The sequence below is a fragment of the Scomber japonicus genome, chromosome 24, assembly GCF_027409825.1.
Source record: "Scomber japonicus isolate fScoJap1 chromosome 24, fScoJap1.pri, whole genome shotgun sequence".
NCBI classification, from domain to species: Eukaryota; Metazoa; Chordata; class Actinopteri; order Scombriformes; family Scombridae; genus Scomber; species Scomber japonicus.
This window is the reverse complement of record NC_070601.1, coordinates 18,410,045-18,427,543: the sequence shown is the minus strand read 5'-3', so window position 1 is coordinate 18,427,543 and position 17,499 is coordinate 18,410,045. Positions and strand designations below refer to the sequence as shown.

At 39.4% G+C, this 17,499-nt stretch overlaps 1 protein-coding gene across 1 annotated transcript; it reads right to left on the bottom strand.

The window, feature by feature from the left end:
- Positions 1-2,083: 2,083 nt before the first annotated feature.
- Positions 2,084-17,255, bottom strand: ankrd10a (ankyrin repeat domain 10a). Its single transcript, XM_053314495.1, has 6 exons — positions 17,012-17,255; positions 14,723-14,875; positions 12,584-12,675; positions 4,236-4,462; positions 3,120-3,194; positions 2,084-2,612 (listed from the first exon to the last, which is right to left on the bottom strand). Exons 1-6 carry the CDS (start codon positions 17,213-17,215, stop codon positions 2,221-2,223), a joined length of 1,143 nt encoding a protein of 380 aa, XP_053170470.1. The 5' UTR covers positions 17,216-17,255; the 3' UTR covers positions 2,084-2,220.
- Positions 17,256-17,499: the final 244 nt, after the last annotated feature.

Genomic DNA, 17,499 nt, shown 5'->3' with positions numbered 1-17,499 from the left:
TCATGGGGAAGACTGCTGACTTGACAGTTGTCCAAAAGACGACCATTGACACCTTGAACAAGGAGGGCAAGACACAAAAGGTCATTGCTAAAGAGGCTGGCTGTTCACAGAGCTCTGTGTCCAAGCACATTAATAGAGAGGCGAAGGGAAGGAAAAGATGTGGTAGAAAAAAGTGTACGAGCAATAGGGACAACCGCACCCTGGAGAGGATTGTGAAACAAAACCCATTCAAAAATGTGGGGGAGATTCACAAAGAGTGGACTGCAGCTGGAGTCAGTGCTTCAAGAACCACCACGCACAGACGTATGCAAGACATGGGTTTCAGCTGTCGCATTCCTTGTGTCAAGCCACTCTTGAACAAGAGACAGCGTCAGAAGCGTCTCACCTTGGCTAAAGACAGAAAGGACTGGACTGCTGCTGAGTGGTCCAAAGTCATGTTCTCAGATGAAAGTACATTTTGCATTTCCTTTGGAAATCAAGGTCCCAGAGTCTGGAGGAAGAGAGGAGAGGCACATAATCCACGTTGCTTGAGGTCTAGTGTAAAGTTCCCACAGTCAGTGATGGTTTGGGGTGCCATGTCATCTGCTGGTGTTGGTCCACTGTGTCTTCTGAGGTCCAAGGTCAACGCAGCCGTCTACCAGAAGGTTTTAGAGCACTTCATGCTTCCTGCTGCTGACCAACTTTACGGAGATGCAGATTTCATTTTCCAACAGGACTTGGCACCTGCACACAGTGCCAAAGCTACCAGTACCTGGTTTAAGGACCATGGTATCACTGTTCTTAATTGGCCAGCAAACTCGCCTGACCTTAACCCCATAGAAAATCTATGGGGTATTGTGAAGAGGAAGATTCGATACGCCAGACCCAACAATGCAGAAGAGCTGAAGGCCACTATCAGAGCAATCATAACACCTGAGCAGTGCCACAGACTGATGGACTCCATGCCACGCCGCATTGCTGCAGTAATTCAGACAAAAGGAGCCCCAACGAAGTATTGAGTGCTCTACATGCTCATACTTTTCATGTTCATACTTTTCAGTTGGCCAGCATTTCTAAAAATCCTTTTTTTGTATTGGTCTTAAGTAATATTCTAATTTTCTGAGATACTGAATTTGGGATTTTCATTAGTTGTCAGTTATAATCATCAAAATTAAAAGACATAAACATTTGAAATATATCAGTCTGAGTGTAATGAATGAATATAATATACAAGTCTCACTTTTTGAATGGAATTACTGAAATAAATCAACTTTTTGATGATATTCTAATTATATGACCAGCACCTGTACATTACAAAATCAAAGACTCTGCATATTGTAACATTTTTATGAAACTGCAAAATGTGTTTAATAGGAAAAGAGGCAAATCCAGACCATGGTGTAGTATACAATCAGTGGTCAGACGCAGCAGTGCCTGGTGTGAATCCGTTTTTGGCACAAAGTGCACATTCCCAAAAAGCTGACAGTGTTTAAAAAAAGATGACTTGTTTTCAGCTTACTGTACAAAGATTTCCTAAAAAGTTTATAATATACTTTATAAAATGACTAACATTCATCTTCTAACACATAAATAACATGATTCTGATTGAGAAAGCAACAAAAACAAATCAATCATTATATTCCCTTTGGTAGATCAAGGTTTCTTGTTCCTCCCTGCTGAAGGACGGGAGATCAGTGCACACAGACACACATCACCAACTACACAACACACACACACACACACCTCACAGCCCTTATACTGTAGTACAAATCAGCCAACAGTAGCGCTAAATGAACAAAGATAAATGGAAATACAGAAATACTTTGCAGAAAATAAATGTATGTGTCATATTACATTTTTCAAAAGAAAAAAGGCTTCAAGGGAGCATGTGGAGAGGACAAGATTGGGACAAGATGGTCAATATCGGTCTAACTTGATTTCAAGGGGAAATCATTATGATTTTGAGGATGTATATTTTTGTTCTAAAGTGAAGCTAAGATACAACATGGAATATGAGCTAGTGATCATTACAGATTCCAGCTAACTCTATCTGCTGTTGGAGATCATGAGCTATAACTGAAAGCTCAATAAGCTAGTAAAGATGATTTAGTCAAACAAGGATGAACATGTTCTGGATCTCTGTAGTGACTCTAGATCTGACAGCAAATGTCAAACTGTTCCTTTAATAGCAATATGCAGGTGGACAGTCTTGTTGCATGTGTGATGATGAATCCTCACTCTTTACGAGCCATGGTAGAGGTGGATGCTGCTTGCCACTGCCTGGTTGTATTTCTGCTCTGCCTGAATGCTGCTCTTGTAGTCCAGGCGGCTGCTATCAGTCAGCTCCTCAGCCGTGTCTCCAAAGCCGTGGTAGTGTCCATAATGCTGGAAGTCTCCACAATCGGCTCCCATCAGCCCCCACCAGGCCGGCCGGTGGGACACACAGCTGCTGGGACTCCCGGTCAGATGGAGGGAGCCACACATGTCAGCTGAAGCGCGCTGACTGGATATGACTACTGTCTGCTGATTAGCTGGAGGGCAGGACTCCTTGTTACATGTGGAGGTTTGCATTGGTGCAGTGTGATCCTGGTCAGCAGCTGGCAGTGTGCTGCTGATGGCTTTGGTTCCATCTGCTGGTTTAAAAAGTTTCAAAGTAAATGTCATGTACACAACAGTTCTCTCTCTGTGTGCTCTGACAGCTTGCCTGAACACAAATGTGCGTCATATGGAACACACTTTGTTTTCAATCCAAAAAATCTACCAAAATCCTCTGAACTCTGAGGCTCTTCTAGAACATGTAGAGAAATATGGGAGCAGAATTATATTATTATATATTACCTTCCCAGATACGCCCGAATAAGATCCCACTTAAGTTGATGTACCTTTTGTCATTTATTTATTTAGTTCTACTATGACCTGTAAAGTGAGTTTATTGCATTTACTGTAATAAGTGAACTATGGCTGAGCTGACTGTCTGTGTAGTTTTGGTCTGTTGCAGGTTGCTGTTCTTCTTTTCTCCTTTGCTTGTATATGATATTCTCATGCACTTTATTATTGTCAATTTGTGTATTAAAAATCAATAAACAAAGTTAATAAAAAAGAAAAAAAGAATCCTAAATCACACACGCCTCCAGTCTCACCTGAGCTGAGCTCCTGTGCAGACTCCATGTTAAAGCTGTCCAGCTCCTCACCTGCATTACTCTGCATCAATACGTCTGCAACACAAACCATTGAAATGACATCATACAGGTGTGATGATGATTAGAAGTGTAGTTGAGTGGTTAATGACTTTAGGCTTTTAAAAAGAAAGAGCAGTCTAACTATGTAATTGACTAGATAGTAAAGAAGCAGCTCTGGAATCAAACCAGCAGTGTTACAGTTACAGTGTTCATTCCTTGTAATGCTTGACACTTTACATTTCACTATGCTTTCTCTGCTATGCATGTGAAAAACAGAAATAGAAATTCATGGATTCTTAAATAAGGAGATATAGATGTGGGAACACTCTCTAGTTAAAACTGTTTGTTCTTGTTACAGTTGAAGCTTAACTGTGCAGAGTTTGCTCAAAGTGCAAAGTTAAAGGCCTGTACCTGTCTGCATGATTTGTGACTTTTCAACTAGTTTAGACCTAATCCTGGTCATACATTAAGAATGGACTTTACATTGAAGCAGGACATCTGGTGTCCAACAGTCCAACAGTCCAACCACTTCTGAAATGAACTTTTTGTATTTTCATATATTCTGGAATTTTTAATGAGGGATGAATAGATGCCATTGTTAGGACTTAACATGGTAAAATGTGTACTTCATACTTCCACAGGTACAAAACCACTGTGTCTCATATGTTCTGAGAGGATGATGATTGTGAAGTATCACTAAAGCACTAATCTTTGGAACAAACATACCTGCTCTAATCTGAATTGAACACACAGAAAATAGGAATGATTGAAGAGCCCAATATGATCGATCCACTTCTTCTTTTTTTTGTTTTTTGTTTTTTAAAATGCAGACCTTCTTTTATTTGAAATGAGAAGAGAACATGCATTTACTACACTGCTAAAAAACACTTAATCATCACAGTGTAACACCAAGTCAGTTCAACTTCAGGGAGATCAATGTGTTCATTTAGGAAGTGATTGTGAATCAATGTCAACAGGTGCAATGGAGGGGCAAAAACAAGACACCCCCCAAAAAGGGAATATTTAGGCATGTGGAGGCCACAGTTGATCAAAGTTAAACAAACTGCTCATTATTACCGTTTTTGGCCTTCTTCATGTAACCAGCCTCAGTGGCAGTCAGCAACCTCTTCCTGCTGAGCACAATCTGACCACAAGAGGCGCCGTTTCCATTCTGCACTCCGTTCACATGGAGTCCACTCAGCTGCAGCAGGTGTTTCTGGGCATTGGAGATGAAGCGGGAGCAGTCGTGGAAGCCGTGAGTTTGGGCCAGGTCTGCTGCTGTCTGCCCGTTAGCATTCCTTAAACTGAACAAGAGGGAGGAGTGAGAACATGCTTTGTTGTTCCACTTCCACAATGTCTCATCTCTAACAGTTTGACTCTATCTTAACCTGCACTAATGACTGCCTGAAGGGTTACACTCACTCTCATTAGTTCTATTGCAATGGGAGATAATCATGATGCATCAAATCAAAAGAGTTTAGTTTGTTGTCAACATGTACAGTTGTGAACATCTCCCCCTGCAACACATCCTAAATGAATTCATCTTACATCTTAGTGCTCTTACTTTGATAGTCATAACAGAACTAATTGAATGTAGGCTTGGCATTGTTTACATTAGAACATTCATTTTACATTTAAAAATATTTTAAAAATTCAACATTATGTGTCATTTATGACTAAAAGCTAAAAATGCATTAAACACAATTAATGAAATGAATATGGAATTTATAGATCACAGTGGTGTTATGATGAATTTAACTCCCTGTACATTCACATAGCATCTGACATAAAATGAAATGTGTCCTAACAGGTTCTGAATGGACATGTCTTCCTAAATACAACACAATATAACACACTAAGCACAACTACTGAATATATGATGTTTTATTGTAGCTAAGTTTAGTCACTCATTTATATGCTGAGTTTAAAAAGAACAATGTGTGTGTGTTCATGGTGATGAAGGACCATGATACACAGTGCAACACTTATGTGTTTCTAACATTTTCTAGACAACAATGGACCAGGGGAACATTACAAGTATTAGCATTTCACAGTGGTGGATCAGAACCAGGTTGGAAGTAGAGTTTCAAAATGCAAAAAGAAGAAACAGGAGCAAGAGACAAAAAACAAAGGGGGCAATTTCAGCTGATCAAAAGGTTAAGACCATAGCCTTAAAAAGTCCACATCTGTGCTTTCATGTCATTTTCTGTCAGACAGTCACACTGTCATCACCTCCTGATGGTAAAAGCACAAAGGCTTTGTGTCTTTGAACATGTCAGGATTGTTGAGGTTGGACGCAGTGAGACATCCTGAGGGTTATGGAGCCGGACCCTGCAGCTCAGCGCAGGTGACATTTTTTTGGATGTACCACTTGACTTTTTTTGTCCCATAACCCTCAGGATCTTTAAAGACATTTAAAGTCTTACTGCGTCCAACCTCGGCAGTGACGGCTCATTGTGAGCCTTGCTTGTGCTCAACAATCCTGCAACGTTCAAACACACAAAGCCTTTGTGCCTTTGTCATCAGGAAGTCATGACAGTGTGAATGTCTGACAGAAAATGACATGAAAGCCAGATTTTAGTGCAGATTTGGACTTTTTAGAGCTATGGTCTTAAACTTTTGATGAGCTGATGAACAGCCCGTTTGAACTTAAATGCAGTTTTCAATAAATTGCCCACTTTATGTTTTTTGGCTTCTCTTTGCATTTTGAAGCTCTAGTTACAACCTGGTTACGATCCACCACAAAATGCTATTACCTGTCATTTTCCCCTGGTCTTAAGACTTGGTTCAGTAGTGTACATCAGGCTTTGGTTGTGGGATTTAATGGTAAGGGCAAAAAAATTGGATTTCAGGCTTGATTAAACAACTTGCTATTTTTTCCCAGAGTTTTCAACTGCATCTCACAGTTGTAATGAGATGGCTCAGAAGATGCTATACTTGTTTTAAAGCATTTATTTATTCAAACAGGAGAGGGCCACGCTGAGATTAAATAAACTTTGACAGGATGTCCTGGCCAAGATAGCTGCACCACATACTCTCTGTGTAGCGATAGCTTTGTGGCAACAAATTTAGATCCCCACGAGAATTTCCTGCTGACTACTTTAACCACAAGGGTTGCTATTCCATTGTCCTGGTAACTATGATGGATGGCTAGGGACTATTCTGTGCTGATGTGTCAGCTGGAACCCTGGGCAGTGTTCATCATGCCAGAGTCTTAAGGCAGTCTCACATTTGGCAGTGTGGCACTAATGGGCACTTCACACCACATCTCCAAAGGACCACAAGTGGGCAAATCATCAAATCATACAGTACTACCTACTTGGAGATGGTGTATATATACTGGATGCTTGACAGCAGAACAACAAACCTCCAACTACAAAGTCAGCAAGGCGAGGTTTGTGTTGGAGGATGTTCTCAGAAGGCTGAAAGGAATGTAGTGTTGTTTGATGACAAAAAAAAGACTGCCAATTAGATTATGACATGAATTACCATTACCTGCTGTACTCTGCACAATTAGTGTGAGACATGCAGAGAAATACTGAGACAGGAATGGCACTGCCAACCCCCGCTTGAGTACATGTGGCAGCACATACAACTGATGTTAGAAATGCCCTAATGCAACATTTGATGTCAATACAGTAGTGACGTCTCATTTGTATGTCACTTGCTGCTGACAGTAAAGAATAAAGAAAAGTGACCATCATTCCATGTACTCTTTATTTGAATACACAACTGTGAGATTAGCATGTCTGCATTCTCATAGAAATAAAGGAAAGGTCAAGCAGGCATCAGCATCCATACAACACATCTGTTTCACACAGCCTGTTCTAGCCATCATGTGCACTGTGATATTAATGTGTAAGAGACATTATCATTCTCTCTGAGATGTATTATTATATATCTAATGACCACCTCCATTTATTTACTGAACATATTGATGGTGGACAATTCCAGAGGGAAAGCAGGGAACCCTTTTTATACTCATCACATTAACATGTGGATGAGTTAAAACAGACCCTTGCTTGGGTAATCCGCCTCATCCACTGCAGTGTTTGCATATTATATGCAAATTACATATATAAAATGTATAGTGCATGCCTAAAGAGCCTGCTTTGCTTGAGTCCTAAACATGGCCACAGTTCAGTGCCAATAGAACATAGAACATGATGCTTCAAGTTTCTTCCTGTCTTTTTTCTTTTGCAACTGTCACCAAGTGTTTGCTCATGTGGTATTGTTGGGTCTCTAAAAATTCAATTACCATGTAGTAGTAGTCTATTATTATTATTATTATTATTTGGTACTATATGAATAAAGAAGTGAAATAAATTGAATTGGAGGTTCAAATGAGGTCTCTGTCTGACACAGACTCCTGGCTGACTTTGACTACAGTGGTTAACATTTACCATTATTTACTGTATTTCAATCACTTATTAGATTGTATTTGTGTTATAGAATCTTATTCGATTTTCCCTCAACCATTTGATCTGGTTTTATTTGAATCTATTAACTTATATTATTTTATGATGTTTTCTTCACTGTCTATGTCTTATAATCAGATTGTCAGTCATCAGTTTAGCACCTTGACTTGTACTAACCTGTATGAAAGGTGCTATACAATTACAATTTGACTGAGCTTGACTGATTGACAGTTCAGTCATGTGACAACAACAGAGCCAGCTTCATTCACCATTCACTGTGAGAAGCAGATAAAAGCTCCTGAAAAAGCAAGTAAGTGAACCTTTGAGTTTGATCATACAACTATTCTGGAGTCAAAATCAACATCCATGCTCAGTTCTCCTCTACAGGAAGTAGAGGAGAACCTACCTACACAGTTACATTTGATATTTCTGTGATATGAACATGCTAACACTGTGAATTACCAGTTACATCCTGCCATTCAGTGAAGAACCTGTTAAAGGAAGCATTTCATCTTATTCAGCTCCTGACATGCTTTACTACAGCACAATAACCTTCCAGCTGATTCTGTGATTCCTGATGCAGCTTATAGTTAGCTAGCACAGTGTTTCAATGACAGCAGAATAACTACAATAGTTGTAAGCTAAGCATGCAGGTCTAGATATGACTATCATCATCATCATCATCATCAGTGCTTTCTTTGCATGGAAACCAATCACTGCAGGAAATACCTCGCCAGTTTGCCAGTTGCAGAAACTGTAGGAAGCGATAGTGAACACTCATTGCCACAACTGTAAGATGCTCGCTGATGCACGTGTGGCAGATTCTGCAGTGCCTATTTGGACTGCTCCCCCTTTCTGGGATTACTCAAGAAAAGTCATGTTTATGTTCAATAGCTGTAAAACATCAGAACGTGCAGGAGGTTTGTCTCTGCCAGCACAGTGGTCATCCTTTCTTTACATCAAAGCACATGATCCAACAGCCAATGTGAATATGTAGTTCAAAACTGTAAGTGTAACACAGGACCAATTATACAATGTCAAATTTAAAGTAACAGGTACAATAGGTTTATACACATCCTCTTTACTGTCTCTGACTGAAACACCCTGAGGCTGAAAAGCTGATGTGAACAACACAAACTGACTCAAACACCACTCATTTGATTTCTCTTGAAGTGAGATCCAAAACCAACTGCACTCAAGTGATATAGATGTAAAAAAAGAAAAAAAAAGAAAAAGAAAAAAGAAGGGATATCAGTGTAATTAAAGACTGTGTAAAGTGAATTCAGACATTTTCTTCTAAACACATTAAATAGGTCATAAATGTATTTCTAAAAAAGGTGTAAAAAGCATTTCAACCATTTAGATTTGAATTGTGGAGCTAGGCTTCACAAACTGTGTTTCAACATTTCTGTGTTCAGGATTTAGTGGGCGGGTCTGAAAATCATATTAGCATAAACCCCCCCCCTGCTGCTGTAGAGGTATAAATACATTCAGTACACACTACTACTACTACAGTCTACAGTTAGCCAGTTAGCCATCAAGTTAGCAGCCGAGTTCTGGTAGAGGTGGTGACTTTGATTGACAGGTGACACTTGGTAGGGGGCGGGGTTTCAGCGGACTCGGTGGGCACTCCCACAGTGTTTGGGAGCAGAGAAAGAGGCTGATTTTTACAAAACTTTGAAGCCTAATTTCATATATATGTTTAATCATTCAAATTTGGCAGGGTGGTTAACAACACACTTTTCTGTGGTATGTCAAACTCAGAACACTTATTCTTACTTTACATGGACATGTAAAGTACATTAAATATTAAAACTGTATTCATTTTTTTAACCACATGAGGGCAGCAGAGAAAGCAAATCACTAAATTCTCTAACTATTGGCGCTTTTCCACTACACAGTTCCAGCACGACTCGACTCGGCTCGGTTCCAGGAACGACCTTTTCCATTACAAAGAATTACGTACTCAACGTGAGCGGGGTCATCATAGCACGGCTCTGCGAAACTGCCGTGACTTTGTTTTATACACGACACAAACACATAAACAATGGAGGACATGGAGGCAGTGGTGTACTTGCTGCTGTATGTGTCTTTCTGTCACACACAAAGCAACACAATTGAGCCGTATGGCTGTAACACTGCTGCCGGTATTTAAAAATGACGGGTTTGATTCTTGTGTGGGACGGCTCATAACTCTTCCAGCGACAACTCTTCTGACCAATCAGCGGCCAGCAGTCTGTTGACATCACATTTGGTATCGGCTTGGCTCGCTTGGAACCTCAGCAGAGCAGGTACTAAAACAGTAGCAGGTACCAGGTACTATCCCTCGTGGAAACACAAAGAAAACCGAGTCGAGGCGAGTCAAGTCGTGCTGGAAGTGTGTAGAGGGAAATCACCATAACAGAAAAACTTTCATGTTAGGTTGTTTCAGTTATTTCCTAAAAGTAGCTTCTGTGTGTTTATTTATTAGCTATTTACAGATTATCAGCTCTACACCAACCCAGATATAATCAGCAGCTACTTATAAACTACATCAACTTAACAGCTTTTTCTAATCATTTGTGTCAAATTGCACCATCCTCTCTGTAAACATCACAAACCTGCCAATTAGTATAAAATGAAGGGACCTGTAAAATAAAGTAAACCCATTTGTAATTTGGTAAAATAAGACATTAATATTTAACTTAAAAGAAGAACTTTAACTCAATAAATACAGTCTGTAATGATTTTGCTGAGCAGCAGTGTCTCAATTTCAAGAGAAATCTAAATGGTTTTCTGGAGCCAGGATCTTAGCACACTTTAACAGACAGTAAGAGTTTGACAGAGTAAGAGTACTCTTTACTTACAGTCAGGGATGGGCAGTATTTCTAATACATGTATTTAAAATATGTATTTAAAATACTAAATACTATTTTCTAATTTGTATTTTATTGACATTATGAAAATGCCTTCGTATTTTGTATCAAAATACTTCAGTGTGGTGTATTTTTGTATTTTCAAAATACTGTAAAATACTTTCTGTGAAACACAGTGATGACATCTATCTATCTATCCATCTATCCATCCATCTATCCATCTATCCATCCATCTATCCATCTATCCATCCATCCATCCATCCATCTATCTATCTGTCTATCTGTCTATCTATCTATCTATCTATCTATCTATCTATCTATCTATCTATCCATCTATCCATCCATCTATCTATCTATCTATCTATCTATCACAAAATCTCTGTCTCTCTGTGTGTCTGAGGCACCCTGGCATGGTCAAGCCCCTGTGTATGAAGGTATTATTGGTGCAAAAGGTTTGAGCACCTGTAACAGTGGAGTGTGTAGTTGTGTACAGTGATTGTGTATGTGTGTCAGTACATTTGAGGTCACATATTCTATGAGTTGTGTACTTGTAGATTTTTTTTCTCTCCACAAATACAACACAACACTTACACATTCACAAATTCTTAATTACCGGTGCACAAAAAGTCACAGATTAAAAAACTATTTTTAAGGTGGGTATTTGGTATTTTACTTGGAAATACATTTTGTGCCCATCCCTGCTTACAGTTCATATATAAACCTCAATCATTTCAAACAATGACAATGTCAGTGTTTGAGGTGTTTGAGATTAAAAATGAGAAGAAACAGTCGTTATTTACACAATTACACACTTTAGATCATTAGAGACTGTTATGTTACAATTTCTCTGTCATGTGAAATTCTGGAATTTCAATCAGCTTGTCAACAAGACAACAGAAACACATGAGCTTTTCTACCTTTGCATATTGTCTACACTCTCACACCTGTATCATATAACATAGCAGTGAATACAGTATTTTACCTGTGAAGCTGTTCAATAAAAGACAATATGAATAAATAACAGTCCAACTAAACTACTATTTAATGTCACTGTATAAAATAGGACTTTACTGTATGAATCCATTTTCAGTCAGCAGGTTTGGAAGGGAACTGGTGATGGCTCAGATTTAACAGCTTGTTTCAGGACTTGTAAGAATAATGTCATTACAGTGAAACAAGACTAAATGTGTGAAATTGCTGCACTACATTCAAACAAACTCAATGTGGAAGAGAATCTTTAAGAACCACTAGATTGTACATTAGCACACAGCAGATATTACTGTACTTCTATCATTAGGGCTATGAGAGATCCTGTTCCCTTCCAAACAGCTGATATGACATTAACTGAGACATAATGAAGAATAAGAACACACCACAGCAGCAGAGCTACTCATGTTATTGCTATATATGTTTTACATGATATTTAGTTGTGTCAGTACATGCTTCCTTTTGAATCCATGTGATCCATGCAGTATTAACTCCCTCCTAACTTGTATTGAGGATGTAAAATGCTGGATGGCACAAAGCTTCCTCCAGCAGGGACAACTCTGAAACCACATTCAATGCCTCGGGCATGGAAATCTATGTGAGGTGCTGACCAATCACTGCTCTCCATCCCACAACACCCAGTTAAAAACCAGAGGTGATCAAGCTTTTCAGCTGTTGGCTGTAAAATGTGGACTAGTCTGCCAAACTAGTCTCCCTCCTTTGATATCTTAGTTATTATCATGAAGTCATGCCTGAACACCCTCTAGTGGTTTGTGTTGTAATGTGATGTCCCATCTTATTCATGACTGTGTTGTTAGTTTTGATCCTGTGGTTTTGTGATTGTAACTATCTCTCAACATGTGTTGATGTTTTTAAATACATAAATTGACTTGACTTATATTCAGATGATCTTAATTTCAAGAAAATTGAGGCGTCTTAATAAAACTGAAATATTGTGTATGCTGCCATTAAAAATACTGTGTCAATGTGAACAGTTCAAACTAAAATGAAGCAAATTGTGATGATTCTCCATCAAACCCAGTGAACAGACTGAAGCAGAGTGACTGAATGTGTATTTGGAGCTGCAGCTGAGGAGCTCTGTTGCTGTGGTTCACACTCAGCATGTCAATGTTGCTGCTCAGAGGTCAGACTGCAGGATACTTACTGTGGTTTAGCACCTGCTATCAGCAGGACCTGGATACACTCCAAGCTACCTGACCTGGCAGCCTTGTGTATGGGAGCCTCTCCGACAAAGTCCTGAAAACAACATGAAAACATTGGTGTGCAAGTGGTGGAGTCGACCCCGGCTCAAATCTCAGCCTGAGGTCCTTTACTGCATGTTACACCCCCCCCCCTCTCCCATGCTTCCTGTCTGTCTACTGCTGAATAAAGGTGTCTATGACGAAGAAGAAAACAAGATTTAAGGCCATTGAAAACACATTCCATATTTGAACATGCGCAGTATGTGCCAATGTTTGAGAGTAGAGACAGTTCACTGTGTGCTTCTACATAAACTAGTGAATTCTTTTCACTTTTCATACAGTGTTTCCCACACATTCATTCTTTCGTGGCGGCCCGCCACGAAAGAATTACGTCCGCCACGAATAGATTTTTCGGCTTTTGGCTCGCTCGACCTCGCTCATAAAAGCATAATAATGGGACTCTGTCTGTGAATGTAGCTTGTCGTTACAATTCCGGGGCAGTAGGTGGCGGCAATAAAACCAAAGAAGACGCACTTAATTCACCTGGTCGGCCAGAAGAAGAAGAAGATAAAGAAGAAGAAGATAGACAGACGAAGATAGACAGACGAAGATAGACATAGACATATGTCTTTGCTAGAGGCTATCTGCTGGTGTGTGGTGTGTATGAAACAGGAGGAGTTCACGGACGTAAACAAAACAGTCACGTGTCCCACAGATGCAGTGTCGGGAAAGGGACCGTATATAGTTTGTTCCGTGTCTGTTTCCTTACGTGTTGGACTAAATACATGGACATATTGAGGAAAATATTTCGGTTTTATGGAAACGGATTTCATATTTCACCAGAATGGATACTTGGCGAGCTGTACAGAAAGTCCTGAGTCATAAGATGATCGTTGTGGATAAACAGAAGACTTTGAAGGTATGTAGCATTATAGCTGTTAGCTTACTTTAGCGGAGTTGCTAGCCGAGCTAACAGCTAATACTATTACAGCTGTGAGCAAGCTGGTGGAGTGGTCTTGAATGAATCAGGAGAATCTAAGCTTTCAATGTAACAATGTACGACATGAATATATATGTTTAAGGGTTGGTGTTTAAAACATTCAGAAGAACTTGTCGCTACCTCTCAACTTCCGGTCCGTCCCGTAGGCGGAACAGCGTGTTTTAAGTGTCTGCAGTTCCGATCCTTCATGTTGGCTGAAACAGACAAGTCACCCTCAAATATGCTGAAACCCATGTTGAAGTTTGGCCTGCAGTTAGTCTTCCCTAATGTTTATGTGGCTTTGAGGATGTTCCTTACGTTGCCGGTGACAAACTGTGAGGGGGAGCGATCATTTTCTCATTTGAGGAGAATCAAAAATGAGCTGAGGACCGCACCACCACAAATAGATGCCTGTCCTGTGGGAAACACTGTCATATTTAGTACATTTGCTGGATGTGGAAGTACACATAATTGAATATAATTTAATGTAAGAAATCTTATGTTGCATGTGCATAAAACACATTCTTGTGAATTTACAAGGATATAACCTTTATATTTATACACCACATCACTGCCAGTGGTGGAAAGTAACTAAATACATTTATGGTATTGTAGTATTGTACTCATACTTTACTCTGGTACTTTCATTTTGTTACATTTCAGAGGGAAATATACTTTGTACATTACTAGGTTTATTTGACAGCTATTTCTAGACTTAATACAAGTTTTTAAAAACCTGTAAGGAGCATATTAAACATGAGGCACAGTACATTTGACAACTAAACAGCATATAGGCAAATTCAATTCATTCCAACTCAACCAACTGACCAACTTTGTTTATGTGTTAATAATAATCCAATAATAAAATGTCTAATTATACAACACGTGGAGATTCTCAATATTGAGTACTTTTATTTTTGAAACTTAAAGTAAGCATTGCTGTTAATACCTAAAATGCAGTAAATGCAGTAAATGCATGACTTTGACTTGTAATGGATCATTTCCTACATTGTGCAATTATTACCTTACTGAAATTAAAGGGGACCTATTATGATTTTTCTTAATTATACACACTATACATGGTAGATTCAGCTGTAATTGCACAATAAAACATGTGACTGACCTGCTTGTTGACATCAGCTCCAGCCTGAGTCAGCCATACCACACAGTTAGGATGTCCTCCAAACGCTGCAGTGTGTGTTGGTGTCTGGTTAAAGCGGCTGGTCACCGTGTTCACCTCACAGCCCATCTGCACAAGGTGCACCACACACTCCAGCTGTGTGTATAGAAACACAGATGTTAGTGTTTGCAAATAATCTCAATCAACAGGAGGGTCAGGTTAGTGAACTGTTAGAGTACTGACAGGAGATTCCTGGTGTGCACTGATTGTTTATTGTAAGACATCTCTCTACAACCCTGTTTGAATATCAAGTAAGTGACACTATATGAGGTTGACCCTGAAGGTAAGAGACACTGGTGTACATAAAGCACAAGAAGGTTTTGGTGTTGTAATGTTAGTTAGGTTCATGACCTTTCATGTCTTACAGCAAAAGTCACATGTCCATATGCTATGAAAGAGTTGTTGATCACTGTCATTTCTCTTGTTCATTTTGTCTCTTTAAAAAAGAAAGTCTATGGCAAAAAGTCTTTTTTGGGCCCAATAGCATTATGTGACATTGTAATTTTTTGGCCCACTATGTCAAAATAGCTTCCAACCCTGCACTCTTCCTCAGGGCTGTCTCCAGTCTGACCATGTACAGATCCCTGCATAACATAGCTGCAACATCAGAGATGCCTGGTTCCATTCAAAAATGCATTTAAAGTTCAGATAAAGTCAATATAAATTGTTATCAGTCACACTTCGGATATCTTCCAAAGTTATTAAGCAAGGAAACATTATGTGTTTAAACACACAGAGGGAATTCAACTATAAAGACTTTTATTTTGGAAGACACCTACTGGATTTGCCTCATACTAGCTTCAGTTGAACTTCAGAATGTATTTACACAAACTGAGGACCTCCATCACTTTCATTGTGCCACCCAGGTTACAAGTAGAGCAATAGGGATAAACAGAAATTTAACAACCAATTAATAGATCGTAGAAAAAACAGATAAAAACAAATAATTCATGGCAATTAATAATCTTTCCAAAATATATGAAAATCATGCACTTATTTTTTCATTAAAATAAGATTTGTTGTAAAGAGATTTTTCTGACAGTTGGAGTGTTGTTTTTGTGAACATTCAGTAACTTTGATGAAGTTGACTTTAGATAAAAGTTTTCAACTGAGAGAGTTTTTCTAAAGACCTGATTAAAAAAGACACCCCAGTGTCCAGATGTGATCTTCAGGGTTGATTTAATTGAGCTGGGAGATATTAAACTGCTAATAACTAATAATTGCTAATGTTTGTATAGCCTATATCGTGGTAAGCAATCAAGTTAAACCATGGTCCAGTTTTTGCTGGATTTTTCATTGTGTGGCTGTTAACCAGTACAGTGGAAACACAGGCCTATATGTTTTGTTTATATCTTTTAAATCATTTAAAAATGAAATAGATTTTCAACACCAATAATGGCTGTATCTGACGGGGGAATAGTAACAACACACAAACCAGTGAAGAACAAATCTGGTCGCATAATTCAAAGTTGTAGAATGTACCATACAAACAGGATGCACCACTCTGATTCTAATTTATAGACTGCTGGGCCGCTTAAACACTTGAGATCAAGCTTTAAAAGCATGTTTGCACAGAATGACTGTGTGGACGGACACGCAGTGGATTTTGCCCCCATCAAGCACGTCTGGAGGTGATTTTTTCAATAGCACACATGAAAAATGGTGAACCTATCCTTGTTGTTGTTTACTAAAGTTTCGTGAATTGAAGCTAATACAAGTTGCTTTTCCTGTTTCACAGAGCTGTTTTGGCGCTTCAATGACTATTGGCTCCACTGGAACCAATGAAGAAGCTGCAACCAGTTACTTTATTTATTTAATTTTTTCAGTCCAAAATAAACTTTATTGAGCAGAAACCGCCACGACATTTTCTTTACAGCCGCTAAACATCAAAGCACGCTCACAACACTCAGACTCAGTGCTGCAGACGACTTTTTCGCTAATAACATACAAACACTGCATTTACATCAAATGTCAACGTTTTGAAAAGGTTCGCAATGGTCGCAACCGTCCACCGCTATGCTGTTGTTGAACACTCTTATGACAACAATTAGCGAAGCCGTGATTCAAGTTGCGGTTAAATTAAAACCTGTAACGTTATAATCACTGTTTTGCATGCAAGCAGAATGTAAAAACAATATAAGAAACACCCAAAAATGAATTTGACCCTTTATAAAGACTACTTTTCGAGAGGCAAAGCTCTTAATCTATCTGCGTTAGTAACTTAATCCCTACCTGTCCATAGTGAGCTGCCCAATGAATGGGGGTCCATCCATAACATGAGTCCTCAGCGGTGAGAGGAGCCCGGTCTATGTGTGAGAGCTGCTGTAACAGTGAAGCCAAAGCGCCAACATCTCCGTCCCGACAGGCGCGGTGGATGGGAAACATGCTGGTAAACACCTCATCACCAAATAAGTCTGGTTCTAGTCCCACAGACATGAGTAAACTGTGAAAGCCAGAGACACAAAGGATTCTCTCAGGTGTTCTCGGAGAGAAGAGCAGAGCAGACGACACACGGTTCAAACCATAGCTCCAACCAAACACAAAGGAAGAGGAGGCCGGTTCTGGCCAGCCGGAGAAGCACAAAACCCTGACTGGAGTTTAGTTGGCGGCAGCGGCAGTCACATCGAGGCGTTTAGACGGTGGTGGCAAAAACCTGGTCAGGAGCATTATCAGCGCTCTTCACTATAACACCCCTACTAGAAAATCACTTAGAAGTAAGA